General features: G+C 39.6%; 1 protein-coding gene across 6 annotated transcripts in view; it reads left to right on the forward strand.

Moving 5' to 3' along the window:
- pard3bb (par-3 family cell polarity regulator beta b) overlaps positions 1-16,840 on the forward strand; it is a 332,607-nt gene that overhangs the window by 143,530 nt on the left and 172,237 nt on the right. For all 6 annotated transcript variants that reach the window (XR_009272746.1, XM_058786234.1, XM_058786238.1 and 3 more), the window contains exons 12-13: positions 4,589-4,774; positions 10,105-10,275. Coding sequence is in view for 5 of the 6 variants with exons in the window: in XM_058786234.1 (XP_058642217.1) it covers positions 4,589-4,774; positions 10,105-10,275 (357 nt within the window). In the remaining variant the exon portion in view is untranslated. The remainder of the gene's footprint in view (positions 1-4,588; positions 4,775-10,104; positions 10,276-16,840) is intronic.

Raw genomic sequence — 16,840 nt, forward strand, 5'->3', positions numbered from 1 at the left:
GTAAAGCACTCACTCACAGAGACCGCAGAGGTCCGATGGCATCCCGAATCCCTGGAGAACCTCCCTGCTTCCTCTTCCTGTCCCCACCAAACACACATACGGTGTCTCTGTCTCCCTGGAGCACAATAATTCTGAGAGCCCTGTCTGTTGACTCTCAAACAATAGAGACAGAAGCCCAAATGTGTTTGTGAGTGACTGACACAGAGCGAGCGAGAGGTTATGAGAGACGGCGTGATTTCCTGAACGAACAGCTGCGAATCTGCTCATCTTTAAGCCCTCAGAATGTCATTTGCTGCTGTACCTATAGATGACGGTGATCCATCTGCTTCGGCTGATGACATCATATGTCTTGTTCATCATTAAGACGCTTTCCACGGCGGAGGAACAGATGTTGAGTATGCAGATTAGACAACGCAAGCCTAAGACATATAGATGGTGCTTATTCAAACACTTATGCCCTTTGTCAGAATTGCAGTTTGAATGACTTTGCTTGTCATAATGATTAAAACAATAAAGCTTATTGGAAAAAAGGCTTGTGCTGGAGGCATATGCCTCACACAGGGGTACACGCTGACTGATAAACCCTTTCTTGCCGGGGAAAATGGCTGAAGGAAATGCGATGTGGCATTTTGATTCAGAGCGGGGTCCTGGCAGGGGGCTCGACTATGAAATATCACGACTGTTAGCATACAGGAGCGCTGCTAGCTGTACACACAGCAGGCTTTAGCCCTGTGATTTCCCCAGCTGATAGACTAGCTTTGTCTTCATTCAGAACCTCACACGGCTGGTTTCGTGGTCGTTCGTTTGGGTTTAGTTGCTCAGACACATTTGGTTGGTTAGTCAGATAAAGCTCGCATGTGCGTTCAGGTCATTTGAAAATGTGAAAATGGCTTTGGTACATGATTAAATAGGTTTTTGTTTTGCATGTTTGAACAGTTCTGACACGTACAAGTTGGTCACTCTGGCATTTGGAAGTTAGTTTGAGGGCATTTAGGCCATTTACTCAGGGTTAAATTCCTTAAACCCCTTGCTTTTTCCTCTCTTGCCGATGACACACGGTCAGCTGTATTTTGCAGTCTTCACAGAAATTCTCAGAGTTGCTGAGTCGAGCGTGTGTTTGTGAGTGCGTGACACTAATACGTTCAAAACCCACAATCCCACAGTAAACAGAGATAAACCAGGCCTTGCTGACCCACACATACTCCGTCTTAGCTGGCCTTCTCAACCCTGTTCATCCCTGTAATAATATTTCGTAATATTTACAGTTCTCACAGCTTCTGGCAGGTCTAGGGATTCTGTACACTACTGGTTGTGCATCACATGTCTCTCATATGGTGTCTGGTGGGACGAGGGACTTTTTTTTTGCTTTTATAGCATTTAATTTTTTTTTATTTTTATGTTTTTGATTTCTCCCCCCTGAATTCCATTTATAATGTTTGCCAAAATGTATTACACATTTAGTTTTACGAAACCATTTTCCATCCTCTTCCATAGCCTGTTTTTGCTACTGTACCTTTAAGACTATTTGTTTACATTATATGTATCTACAGTGTTGGGGAGTAACTCGTTATATGTAACAGAATTACGTGATTTAATTACAAAATAAGTATAACTGTAATCTGTTACAGTTACTGAGAAAAAAAAGTGTAATTAAATTACAGTTGATTATGAAAATGTTAAAGATTACAAAGGGGTTTACATCAGAATATACAAACTATTGACTGCTCTAAAATATGAGACACCAATAATAATTCAGGAGTTTAGGACAGAATGGGACACATGTTTATTTGATAAGCACTTTATTTCCTATTTGGGTTTGTGTATGTTTTATTTCTTAAGATTAAATTTTTTTTTCCAAAGCATTCTTAGATGCAAGTGTTTCCTGTCATAGCTATGCAACGATTTGATTTGAAAAAAAAAAAAAAACAACATATAGCTTTTAAACTATTTCTTATGATTTTAAATCAGTTTAACCTCAGAACAATCTCAAAGTAGAAAGAGGTGCTGAAGTCTGATTTTGTGGTGTTTGTGCTTGAAAAATGAAATTATTATAATCTTAATTCAAGTGAAGAACGATTTTTTTTTAAAAAAGCCTGATAATCAGTAATCAGTGTTGAGTGCTACTGATTACACATAATATAGAGCTGGCAACCTATTAGCTGCATTCTGGCTTTAGAACACATGGTGCAACCAAGTTAAGTAGAGAATTAGTTACTAACTATCCAGTATTTACTACTCCCTACAGGAGACAGCAGGAAGGCTGAGATCTGTGCAGCCTGTAGTTGCTTGGACTGAGAAAAGAGCCTTAGAGTATGATTACGTGGTACACCAAACTATTACAGTATATACAGTGGGGCAAAAAAGTATTTAGTCAGCCACCAATTGTGCAAGTTCTCCCACTTAAAAAGATGAGAGAGGCCTGTAATTTTCATCATAGGTATACCTCAACTATGAGAGACAAAATGAGAAAAAAAAATCCAGAAAATCAGATTGTAGGATTTTTAAAGAATTAATTGGTAAATTCCTCTGTAAAATAAGTATTTGGTCACCTACAAACAAGCAAGATTTCTGGCTCTCACAGACCTGTAACTTCTTCTTTAAGAGGCTCCTCTGTCCTCCACTCGTTACCTGTATTAATGGCATCTGTTTGAACTCGTTATCAGTATAAAAGACACCTGTCCACAACCTCAAACAGTCCAACTCCAAACTCCACCATGGCTAAGACCAAAGAGCTGTCAAAGGACACCAGAAACAAAACTGTAGACCTGCACCAGGCTGGGAAGACTGAATCTGCAATAGGTAAGCAGCTTGGTGTGAAGAAATCAACTGTGGGAGCAATTATTAGAAAATGGAAGACATACAAGACCACTGATAATCTCCTCGATCTGGGGCTCCACGCAAGATCTCACCCCGTGGGGTCAAAATGATCACAAGAACTGTGAGAAAAAATCCCAGAACCACACGGGGGGACCTAGTGAATGACCTGCAGAGAGCTGGGACCAAAGTAACAAAGGCTACCATCAGTAACACACTGCGCCGCCAGGACTCAAATCCAGCAGTGCCAGACGTGTCCCCTGCTTAAGCCAGTACATGTCCGGCCCGTCTGAAGTTTGCTAGAGAGCATTTGGATGATCCAGAAGAGGATTGGGAGAATGTCATATGGTCAGATGAAACCAAAATAGAACTTTTTGGTAAAAACTCAACTTGTCGTGTTTGGAGGAGAAAGAATGCTGAGTTGCATCCAAAGAACACCATACCTACTGTGAAGCATGGGGGTGGAAACATCATGCTTTGGGGCTGTTTTTCTGCAAAGGGACCAGGACGACTGATCCGTGTAAACGAAAGAATGAATGGGGCCATGTATCGTGAGATTTTGAGTGAAAACCTCCTTCCATCAGCAAGGGCATTGAAGATGAAACATGGCTGGGTCTTTCAGCATGACAATGATCCCAAACACACCGCCTGGCAACGAAGGAGTGGCTTCAGAAGAAGCATTTCAAGGTCCTGGAGTGGCCTAGCCAGTCTCCAGATCTCAACCCCATCGAAAATCTTTGGAGTCCGTGTTGCCCAGCGACAGCCCCAAAACATTACTGCTCTAGAGGAGATCTGGATGGAGGAATGGGCCAAAATACCAGCAACAGTGTGTGAAAACCTTGTGAAGACTTACAGAAAACGTTTGACCTCTGTCATTGCCAACAAAGGGTATATAACAAAGTATTGAGATGAAATTTTGTTATTGACCAAATGCTTATTTTCCACCATAATTTGCAAATAAATTCTTTAAAAATCCTACAATGTGATTTTTCTGGATTTTTTTTCTCATTTTGTCTCTCATAGTTGAGGTATACCTATGATGAAAATTACAGGCCTCTCTCGTCTTTTTAAGTGGGAGAACTTGCACAATTGGTGACTGACTAAATACTTTTTTGTATATATATAAAAGAGCAAGGGCAATCCTGTTTTTGAAGATATGTCCCATTGAATGTGCATCAGGTTACTCAGAAAGAGTAGGGATGTTTAACTAGTACCATTAAAACACTGTTAGACACTTTGGCTTCAACATCTCTCTCTCAATATGTCTTTCTAGCAGACACTATGCCATTATATAGATCAAATACATACTTCTTTTAGACCTTCTTAAACCCATTTTCTCCTTCATTTGCTCTCCTTCATTCTTCTCTGCAAAGAAAGCCTGTTCCCCTGGCGACATAAAAATAATTTTTACCACGCAGATATAATAATGTCATTTTTCCCCCCTCCCTTTTTATTAACATTCATTTTAAAACAAACTTTTGCTGAAGAGATGTACAGGTAATTTTAGCATCATTATGGAAAGAGAACAGACAAAGAGAAAAGAAAGGAAATGGGGAAAAGCGGGAGGGAGAATGCAGCGGGGAGCTGAGTGTGTGGACTCCATAATGGAGAATGGATTATGTTTCTAAATGACCCCATTGCCATCACAGGCAGAAAAGAGGCATGAAAAGGTTGAGCTATTCTCTGCTAAAATAGTGGGCTTTTTATGTTCGAATGGAATGACCTGTCTTCTTCCTCGTCTCATTCTCTTCCGTCATTGTTGTTTTGCCGTCAGAAAGAGGAGCAGGCCCGCTTGCTGCTGTCTGAGGAAGGAAAGGAGCAGCTGATGTTTGAGGTCCCTCTCAATGATTCGGGCTCAGCTGGGTTAGGGGTCAGCCTGAAGGGTAATAAGTCCCGTGAGACCGGCGAGGACCTGGGTATCTTCATCAAGTCCATCATCCACGGAGGAGCAGCTTTTAAGGTAACACATCACATTTACATTTGTGTGTGTGTGTTTATACACACACGTTTATATGAATATATATATAATGATTTAAAATTTTTTGTCAAATAAAATGTTGTCTGTGAAATAATAATCCTGCAATAATCAATAAATGCACCCCAACTTTCATTTCAATAGGTAATGTGTCAAAACATTCATGACACTTGTCAAACATGAAGCACATTTCATGTGTTAGCGGTCATAGCTCGTGAATTGTTCCTTCATAGTTACAACTTTCCAAATTTCAGATAACTATGGAAGCCTGTTTCCACCACTGAATAAAAAAAATAATAATAAAAAAGTTAACTGCGACTTAATCGCAATTCAGATTATTTTTCTAACAATTGCCTTATACAAACTCTCAATTCTGACATTTGTGAGGTACACAATTGTGAGGTATAAACTCGCAATTGTGAGAATTGCAAGATATGTACTGGCAATTCTGACTTTTTTTTTCTTCTCAGAATTGTGTGATATAAACTCGTAACTGTGAGAAATATATCAGTCTTTTTTCTCCTCAGAACTGGACTTTATAACTCGCAATTGCGCAACTTAAATCTCACAATCCTGGGACAAAAATGAGAATTGCGACATGTAAACTTGTAATTGCGAGAAAAAAGTCAGAATTGCGAGATGTAAACCCGCAGTTGCAAGAAAAAAAGTCAGAATTGTGAGAAGAAAAACTCGCAATTACCTTTTTTATTTTTTATTCAGTGGCGGAAATGGGCCTCCATAGATAACAGCACAGATCCATAAAAAACTTTACAGTTGCACTAATTGAATTTCATTACATACATAACATCCATCTGGTCCCACACTGAGCATTTTTTTTAATTCAGCGAGGATCATTTAAATTGATTAGCAAAGACTTTTGCATTGTTGCAAAAGACTTTTATTTAAAATAAATGCTCTTGTTTTCTTTTTTGTTATTTTCCACCTTCATTTGGTTTCTTAAGAAAAATTCAAGCAAGCAAATTCTGCTTAGCCATTGTCATCTTTGCCATTTTTAGATTATTTTAAAACATTAATTTTATTTTGTAATAATATTTCACAGTATTACTGTTTTTATTGTATTTTTAATCAAATAAATGCAGCCTTGGTGAGAATAAGAGACTTATTTCAAAAACATAAACATGAATGAATAAAATTTTGAACACTATAATTGGGAAAGAGGAAAAAGGAAAGAAAAGAAAAGAAAAAGAGCCATTTTTAAGTGTAGTTTAAGTGTTCAAATGCTTTTTGGAGCCAACACCGCTTAAGAGGTCAGAGGACAACATCAGAAGAATGGCGTCATTCATAAAATGAGAACAGTACTAAGATGTGTTAATAAGTAAAATATGCTTTTCAAATGTTTTTTCGTGACCGAGACACTCATGAAGATCTATTAGACGTCCTCACAGTGTTAAACATGGCTTCAGGGTTGTGAGTTGAGACTGTAAAAAGGTCACGATCCCCGTTAGCTACTCTTGGCATGTGTTTTGGTTCCCTTGACCTCTGACCTCTGTCCCCTCTACTGAATAGGGTTTCATTTGACCTTAACAGACGGGATCAGTATTGTCAGCAGGGGTGCTGAGTGGACCCTTCTTGAGTATTTCTATAGGCTCATCTTTCTGTCTGTACTAACATGTTTTTCTCCAGCTGCACCTGTTCGTTTTCCAGTTTCACATTTGGTCACATGGTATTGACGACAGATTGGGTTTTGTGCCCATTTGGTTAAATAGCATTAATCTCGATTATATGGATTTTTGCAGGTGTTCAGATGTTTGGAAATCTGCACCCTGCGTCCCCCCTTCATCACAGGATAAGTGACATGATGTCTATACATGAATGACTCAATGGGCTGCACAGATTTCATGTGATCCAGTCTCAGTAAAATGATTTCAGCTACTGCTTTGCTCAGCCAAGTGAAAATGTGCTTGTCAGACATGTGGATTTGTATGTGTGCATCTGCCCAAAGCATTCACATTCATGTGCGCGGGTGTGTGAAGTTTACTTGTGAAGATAAGGGTTTGATTTGCACCTGACTTGAAGCATCTCCTCGCTCTGCTTTGTCAGGCCTTTTGCTTGGAAAAGCTGCTTTTGTGTTTCGGAGGTTGTGTAGCAAGAAAAGAACTTCATAAATCTCGATCATTCTGAAGCTTCAGAGTCAGATCATCCCGTTGAGAGGGGGGTAGAGGGAGCCACGGCAAGGTGATGCACGTGAGTTCTCATACAGTGGAATTCTGGGTAACACGTTTCTAATTCCCCATCCAGTCCCCTGTGAGAGAGTTCAGAAACGGTAGACCGCTGCCTGTGTTAGCTTCAGCACATTAATGCTAATTAAAAACTCTCCAAGCCCATGTTAATGAGTTAGAAGCATCCCGAGTCTGTGGGTGGGATGCGTCTTCTCCCCAGAGCCGAAGTGGGAAGGCAAGAAGAGGGTAGGGTGAACGGCAGCGTCTGCTTGCAAAGTTATTGTTAGCTTGCACTTACAAAACTGAGGGAAATGCCATGTGGCAAAAATTATATTATGTACTACAGCATTTTATCCTCTTGTACTTCCATTGATTTGGCCTTGGGCTCATTTCAGTTTTCAAATCTGGTTATTTTTTGCATTCAGATGATGGTTCAACTTTGACAAAAGCCTAAAATTTGTTAAAGTACAAAGTGAGGAGGTGACTGTTGTATGCATGTATAAAAAAAAGGATGCAGTATAATAAGGAAGGAAGTTAAACAGTTCTTGCATATGTATTGAACGGTTGTTGCACTTGATTGTTAATGTATATGTAAGTGGTAACACTTTATTTTAGGGTCTCTTAACTAGTTGCTTATTAGCATGAATATTACTAGAATATTAGCCATTTATTACTAGTAATTAAGCACATATTAATGCCTTATTCTACATCCCTAATCCTACCCAATACCTAAACTTAACAACTACCGCACTAACTATCAATAAGCAGCAAATTAGGAATTTATTGAAGGAAAAGTCGTCGTTAATAGTGAATGTGTTCCCTGTTCTAAAGTGTCACCGTAAGTATTTTATTTCATGTAATTTCAGCAGTTTTGGGGGCTCAAGTTTTTAAGCTGATATTCCCTAAATACTTTTTTACCTGCATGAATTGCTTCTGGTCTGGCATGAAAACCAGTGTGATCTGAATCAATACCTCATTTCCTGCTCTTTATTCACCACCATTAGTCTCATCTCCACTGTTTCTCAAAATAGCCATCAACTATTCTGTTAGAATATAAGCATGGTCCACAGGGATTTTACACACATACCCAGAATCACCAGTCATAGAAGCAGAAACATCACCCATGTATTCACAATAGTGGTTAAGGATTTGTTTTATTATGGTCAGTGCCTAAATGATTACTTTTTGTGCTTCCATTTTCTAAAATGTCAAAACTCTACCGTTGATGTTCACTAGACATGCACCATTGAGTAAAATAAGTAAGCAAAATAAACTATGGTTACATTTCCTGAAGGAAACAGTGTTAGGCTGAAAGTTTGTATGGGCTCTGTATGTTAAGTGATTCGGGCTGAATTAATTGTAGAAGTTTAATACTTTACGTCAGAGGTTTAGAACAAACCCTAAGCAAAATGATTGAGGAGTCAATCAATACAGTACTGCCTCTATTAAATGATTATGTAAGTGGTGAAAGAATGTGAGACAAATGTACTCGTTTGAAAACAGCACTGCAAACTGCAGACAGATTGTGTGATTTCACAGAATCAAGTTAGAAAATTAGATCATGGCTCTAATAAGGATCCCTAATGCTCTGTGACTCATGGTGTCACGAGGACAGGACATCTTTTCACCCAAAGGCCTCGGTAATGAAAGCACATCTCCTTCATTTATAGAGAGCAAGGGCACAGAGTGCATGCTGCCAGGGTTTAGAGAGTTTGTGGGTGTGTGTTATTTCAGTAAACTGTGATTAACCGTGTGGTACCTCTATAGGGTGCAACAGTTAGGAAGGAAAAATCACATTCATTTTCTCTATCGAGAAATTATGACGACACATACTGTAAAGATTTCAAGGCACTTATTTCCAGCTCAATTTTTTTTTATCGATGATATATCCTGGATATAAAATGTCAGTGTCAGTGTTTTTTTTTTTTTTTTTATTGGACTGTCATTTTATTATTTATTTATGTCATTTGCGATGTTTCATGGGATGAGAAAAATGGGAAACCAAAAGCAAGAACTTCCAGAAACAGGACCACTAAAAATAGTTTGTTTTGCTGTATAGGAAGTAGTATTAAGTCTTCATTCTGTTTTACTTGATATCCAACATTGTTTTCAGTGCACTTCATCATCTTTAGTTTGTACAGTTCGTTAATGATCAGCATTTTTGTCTATATATCTGAGGCGTTTTGCAAGTTCTTGCGTTAACCCTCATGTGACTCTGAGCTCTCTCTCTCGCCTGGAGACAGAGGAAGCAGATCAGAGGCCTCTGCAGTGAAAACACTTAATTAATATTAATTGTAATGAACTTTAGGGCTTTTTATATGCCATGTAATATGCATGTCTTATAATGTGCTTATACAGTACCAGAGAGACAGAGCTGCTGGATTGTGGGAAATTTACTCCTTGAGAGAATGCCCCTGCAGACTCAACTGAGGATAATATGCCTGTGGAAAGCAGAGAGTTCTCGCAGAATATGAGGAAATACATTAGAGATTAGAGAAAGTAGGACATGGTCAAGGTCTTCTGATAGATAAAAAGCCCCAAATCCAGATGTACATAGAGCTGGTCATGGTCCAGTGTAGTTAAAGAGGTAGTTCACCCAAAAATGAAGTTGTGAACTCACCCTCTTGAATTACTTTATGATGCTGAAAAACTACATTAGGTCACACTTTATTTTAAGGCCCAATCCTTGCTATTAAAAAAACATTAACTATGAATTTTGCCTCAGTAATTTGCTGCTTAATAATAGTTAATGCAGTTGTTAAGTTTAGGAATTGGGTAGGATTAGGGATGTAGATTATAAGGATTGCATTATAAGTACTAATAAACAGACAATGGCCCGGTTTCACAAATGGGGCTTAGTTTAAGCCAGGACTAGGCCTTCATTAAATTAAGATTTTACAAAAATGCCTTTGAAGAAAACATTAAGGTGTGCATTTTTGGTGTTCCGCAGAAGGAAGAATGTCTTTTTGGGTGACAATTTTGGGTGAACTATCCTTTGGAGCTCAGGGCTGGCAACTAAAAGATTGCTCATTTGATTCACCAACGTGGAAGTCTCTGAAAGAAATCGAAACTCAAACCATTGGTAATGGACTTGTGACACTAAACAGAGATTCTGATTATGTCGTTTTTGTTTAGGATGGGCGTCTATGTGTCAATGACCAGCTGATTGCCGTTAATGGTGAGACCCTTTTGGGGAAGTCCAACCATGAGGCCATGGAGACCCTGCGGAGATCCATGTCCATGGAGGGGAACCTGAGAGGAATGATCCAGTTGGTTGTACTTCGTGCTCTAACACCACCTACCCAAGTATGTACTTATCTCTAGAACACGTTCATTTTGTCCTAGCACTCTTCTTTCTTCTTCCTGCCTAAAAGCAGCTTTGATGTTTACTGGTTTTGTATATTCCTATCTGGTCTGTGCTGGTTTAGGTGGTTGATCAGGTGTTGATTGATTACTAGTTGGTGGGGGCAAGACTGACCTTGTGGAGCAGGGATGTCAAACTCAGATCCTGGAGGACCACTCTGTCCTGCAGAGTTTAGCTCCAACCCTAATTAAACACACCTGATCCAGCTAATCCAAGTTTTTAGGAGTGCTAGAAACTTCCAGGGAGGTGTGTTGGAGTTGGTTTGAGCTAAACTCTGCGGGACAGCGGCTGAGTTTGACTCTTAGCCAAGCTGGTGGGGATATGGTTGAACCGGTTAACCTTTACACAGCATGAACTTTCAGTCTTTTTTAGCTCACAGGTGTTCAGCATATGCACAGTCATATTTTTTCCACCAGGATGACTGATATTCTCCTTGACTGTTTACACAGCAGCTGAATGCATTTGTCAGTTTTGATTTAGAGTGGTAAATACTCAGGTTTGTTATGAACGAGAGTGACAACTGCATTCTTTAACCAAACAACCAATTTTCAGAACCACATTTTGAGAGTGAATTCGGATCTGTAAAAGTAAATGCAACAGCAGTGAATGACTTGTATCACATCATGCAGTGTTGCGATTAATGTACGCTGTTGACATGTATGTGTTATGATTTTTCATGTGGGGTATTTAAATCAACAAGTATTTAAGGCCTATCTGGGTTCATTTTGCCGATTGTGCTCAAGAGTTTAGGCCTCTCATAACAAAATGATTCCCAATATTTTGATACTGTTTTTTTTGGTATAAACTCTTTATGTGCAGGACAGGGTGTGCTGTTCATTCACAAGCTACAGACACAGTAAAGAGCTGCTTTATGGCTTACAAATATTTCTACAATGGATTGTGTGTAAATATCCACCTCATCCAGTGCTCTTTTTGTTGTCTGTCTGTACCATTTTGTTATTAGATCCCACTATTTGGCTATTTCCATCACTATTTCATTGTGAGACACTGGTGCAGATAATTCAGTGCCTGAATCACAAAGAATTTCAGACATTTTTACAAACCCGTTTGACCAATTCAATCAAAAGGGTTATTCATTCACAAGTATGACATTTATAGTTGACACACCTGCCATGATTGCTAAAAAAAATATCAGGGAAAATGATTCTTAGGTTGGTGTATGGTAATCTCCAATGTCCAACAAGCGTTTATCAGTAATGTTTTCCACAGTCACAGTGATTGCTGCTGTTGTATACAGTATGCTATTCATAGAAAAAATGGCTTTCATTTTGGTTATTTATTCATACAAACAGTATTCAAACTTCTACTGTAAGCTTTTGTATGGACAGGACAATCTGAGAGTCAGACGTCTTAGTAAATATGAATGTCAAACCTAATCACAGACTTTCTGAAAGTCAGACCTGTTAGTAAATATGAATGTCAAACCTAATCACTGACTTTTTAGGGAAGAGTTCAATGCTCTGCCTCTTTGTTCTATGAGTTTTCATAGCCATGTGGTACTTTTATATTTGTGAATTGAGAGTTAAGTGATGGAACTGGTTGTGCTTGTTCATTTTGGACTGGTTCCTGTTCTATTTCCAGCTCTTAATCTCCAACATGTACATACCTACTAGCATCAGAAGTTCTTGTAGGGCTGCAGATCCACAATAAAGTTGAAATCTCTGTCACTCCAACTCACTGGCACATTGATACTCCCATGATAATATCACCATAAAGTAGTTCCAGTAATTTGAACAATTGTGGTACGCCAGTCTAGACCAAAATCATGCATGATTCTGTTTTTATGACTTCTACTTGACAAGCGTTTGTCGGTTTAAGACCGGGTGCAGACAGATGCTTCCAATGCCATAAAAGCTGGTCAGAATAGCTGGTAATTGCCGTTAGTACTCCACATCCTTTAACTTTCTCCATCATTTCCTCTGTGCTGGTGGAATTCGCCTCCAGCGGGATGTTTTAGCCTTTTCTCCTCCCCTGCACCTGGGTTCGAGACCAGCCATATGCTCACCCCAGGATTCCCTCTATATCTCACACATGCACACACACACGTGCTGACACACTCCACCCCAAGGCCTCCAACTGCTCTAAAGTGGTGTGTAATTAGGCTACACAATAGAGCAGCCCCTCTGGCCGCATGGATTGATGGATACTGGAGGCTCTTTGTGAGGACTGACAGGCTGGGAGGGGCGGCCACGGCCAGGCCAGGGTGTTATTGTTCTCATGAAATAAAGATTCATGTTCATTATGCTTTATGGGCTCTGGACGCCCCCGTCATGGCTGCCAATGGGGCGCAAAATGGAGTCAGGGACGATGGGATGCCATTGACCCTCGTGTGTAGAGGTGGGATTAGATGCTAGTTGGTGGACAGATGAAAGGAGAAAAGCATGAATGGATGGGGGACAGATTGCGACTTTGTATGGGAGCAGAGAGCTTGTGGCTGGGTTCAGATCAATAGATCATGCAAGCCGGATGCAGGAGAATGAAAGTTCGGTCCTGAGGTGAAACTAACGGAGAAATATTGCTCAGCATGCTTTTAGTACCACAAATAAGAGCTTTATCCTGTAATAAATGGGAGATTAGTTTCTACACCCACAAGGCACTAAGAGAATGTATTCTTGAAGCTTTTATTTCTTTATATTATGCGGTTTGTACTTAATGAATTTCAACCTATTGTAGCGTTCCGTTTCTTTCTAGCTCTAATAAATAAAGTCTAAAAAGTTATCTTCAGGCCCGGAGCCAGTTTTAATTCTTTACAGACTTTTTTTGTGAGTCTGTTCTCCAGAGTCTCAGTGAGCTTCTGGGAATACACATGCTGATGTGTTCTTGCTTGAATCTGCTGTGTGTCCATGTCTTCTGACCTAACTTTGCTAATTATGGGCACTTTCTTAGACATCAAAGACTGACTTCACACACATACTCTCAATCCCCGTCCAGTTTTGGCTAATTCTCTAAAAATCCATGAAAAAAGGAGACAAACTGTTGAGGAAGAGAGGAGGAGCAAAGCAAAGGAGATAAAAACCAGATTTTGCCTGGTTTGAAAGCTCTTGGAACAGTTTTTGTGGCTTTCTTCTCAAAAAAAAAAAAAAAGTACCTAAAAGCTTTTTTGGACATCATAGCAGGTAGTGTCGGGCGATGTATTGAATATTCACCCTATATTCGAGACGATTGTGCTGACAATTTAAAAATAAGTGACATGGTGAAAATAGCAATGATTTTAATGGGCTTTTTATTTGGCCATTAAATAGTTTTTGCGATCCCTCATGAGTATTGAGAACGTTAACACAGACATTTTAATGGCATCTTTAGTTTAAGCTTCAGTTTCGTTGAGTTGGCAAGTGCATTTGCATGTCTGTGAATCAGTTCAGTCTTGCTGCTGCAAAGAAATTATTTGAAATTAGAAACAAATGCATGCCACTTTTTTTTTTGTTGTTGTTGTTTTTTGGTGCATTGAGTCTATTTATACATTCATACATACTAGGGCTGCATGATTATGACAAAAATCATAATAGTCGATTATTCCCTTGAGATTGTAATTGCGATTATTAATAACAATTATTTTGAAAAGATTTATGCCATTGTTTGAAGCTGCATGCCATATGTTTATATAAAATATATATTTTAAAAAAGGCTGAAAACACTCTTCCTGAACTTTTATTGCTTTTCTATAGCATTGAGCCTCAAATGTCAACTATACATTAGTTTGGTTTCTTTAAACAAAAAACGGTAAAATTATGCATGGTATAATAATGTTATACTAAAACTAAAAGTATATATATATATATATATATATATATATATATATACAGTGGGTACGGAAAGTAATCAGACCCCCTTACATTTTTCACTCTTTGTTATATTGCAGCCATTTGCTAAAATCATTTAAGTTCATTTTTTTCCTCATTAATGTACACACAGCACCCTATATTGACAGAAAAACACAGAATTGTTGACATTATTGCAGATTTATTAAAAAAGAAAAACTGAAATATCACATGGTCCTAAGTATTCAGACCCTTTGCTGTGACACTCACATATTTAACATTTCTTCTGATCATCCTTGAGATGGTTCTACACCACTACAAGTATTCAGACCCTTTGCTCAGTATTTAGTAGAAGCACCCTTTTGATCTAATACAGCCATGAGTCTTTTTGGGAAAGATGCAACAAGTTTTTCACACCTGGATTTGGGGATCCTCTGCCATTCCTCCTTGCAGATCCTCTCCAGTTCTGTCAGGTTGGATGGTAAAGCGTTGGTGGACAGCCATTTTAGGTCTCTCCAGAGATGCTCAATTGGGTTTAAGTCAGGGCTCTGGCTGGGCCATTCAAGAACAGTCACGGAGTTGTTGTGAAGCCACTCCTTCGTTATTTTAGCTGTGTGCTTAGGGTCATTGTCTTGTTGGAAGGTAAACCTTCGGCCCAGTCTGAGGTCCTGAGCACTCTGGAGAAGGTTTTCGTCCAGGATATCCCTGTACTTGGGATTCCAAACCATTCATCTTTCCCTTGATTGCAACCAGTCGTCCTGTCCCTGCAGCTGAAAAACACCCCCACAGCATGATGCTGCCACCACCATGCTTCACTGTTGGGACTGTATTGGACAGGTGATGAGCAGTGCCTGGTTTTCTCCACACATACCGCTTAGAATTAAGGCCAAAAAGTTCTATCTTGGTCTCATCAGACCAGAGAATCTTATTCAGGTGTTTTTTAGCAAACTCCATGCGGGCTTTCATGTGTCTTGCACTGAGGAGAGGCTTCCATCGGGCCACTCTGCCATAAAGCCCCGACTGGTGGAGGGCTGCAGTGATGGTTGACTTTCTACAACTTTCTCCCATCTCCCGACTGCATCTCTGGAGCTCAGCCACAGTGATCTTTGGGTTCTTCTTTACCTCTCTCACCAAGGCTCTTCTCCCCCGATAGCTCAGTTTGGCCGGACGGCCAGCTCTAGGAAGGGTTCTGGTCGTCCCAAACGTCTTCCATTTAAGGATTATGGAGGCCACTGTGCTCTTAGGAACCTTAAGTGCAGCAGAAATGTTTTTGTAACCTTGGCCAGATCTGTGCCTTGCCACAATTCTGTCTCTGAGCTCTTCAGGCAGTTCCTTTGACCTCATGATTCTCATTTGCTCTGACATGCACTGTGAGCTGTAAGGTCTTATATAGACAGGTGTGTGGCTTTCCTAATCAAGTCCAATCAGTATAATCAAACACAGCTGGACTCAAATGAAGGTGTAGAACCATCTCAAGGATGATCAGAAGAAATGTTAAATATGTGAGTGTCACAGCAAAGGGTCTGAATACTTAGGACCATGTGATATTTCAGTTTTTCTTTTTTAATAAATCTGCAATAATGTCAACAATTCTGTGTTTTTCTGTCAATATGGGGTGCTGTGTGTACATTAATGAGGAAAAAAATGAACTTAAATGATTTTAGCAAATGGCTGCAATATAACAAAGAGTGAAAAATGTAAGGGGGTCTGAATACTTTCCGTACCCACTGTATGTGTATATATATAAGAGTTTAGATTCTGTAATATAGAATCTAAAAAAAAATATTGAGCCCCATCACCCCTCCTTGGTACCATGGTATATACTGTTACTGGTAATAATGTTTTTATGGAGATGTACCATGACAGTGCCATCTCTCTCCTCTCTGCAGACTAAACACTATTATAGCAGAGTCTGATCTAATCAATCCTTCTCACCGTTTCTCTCAGACAGCCATCTAAACAGCGCTGTCATAATCTCATTACAGCATGGGCATTAGTAATGAAAAGTAGCCCGTGGAGAGCCCACATGATCTGTGCCCTGGAGACTGTTTCCTCCTCCTCTTGTGCCAGAGGAGTGCTGGGAGGTTTGCTCTGGTGCTGCATGCAGTCGTACAGACCTGCCAGGCCGTTTTTGTCTTTAACAGCAGGTTGGACTGTACGCTTTGTGATGCTGATTAAGATGTAAGTGGAGTCTGAGGAGATTTTTTTTGGATGGGACTTCAAGCAGAGCGGTGTAGATGAGGCTAACAGACAGAAAGAGCAGTGTCTGAGGATGGAGGACGCATGGAGAGTGAGGCTGTGGGAAACGCCATACCTTTTGTCCTCTGACCACTAGTGTCTTTTTGTGTCATTCTCAATCTGAAATGCTGAAAACCTTGTTGACCTCTCGTCACAAAAGACTATAGCAGGACCATAAATACAGACAGAATGTTGTCTAAATAGAGCTGGTTCGTAACGGTGATATCGTTGGAATCACTTGATGAAAAACACTCATATCAGTTGATGAAAAAATAACAGCCAATCAGAATCCACCCAACTTTAAAGAATTCAAATATTTAAAGCCTCAGACAACAAAATTGCAGTGTACACTTATAAACATAATATTGTCGTCCATGTGGAGGCCATTGTAGTTATCGTTATCTTTCTATTTATTGCTCTTAGTGTTTCAATTTGTAGGTGTGAATGTGAATTAAACTGGCCACACCCGATATGAAGTTTATTAAGAATG

The sequence above is a fragment of the Onychostoma macrolepis genome, chromosome 09, assembly GCF_012432095.1.
Source record: "Onychostoma macrolepis isolate SWU-2019 chromosome 09, ASM1243209v1, whole genome shotgun sequence".
In the NCBI taxonomy this organism is placed as follows: domain Eukaryota; kingdom Metazoa; phylum Chordata; class Actinopteri; order Cypriniformes; family Cyprinidae; genus Onychostoma; species Onychostoma macrolepis.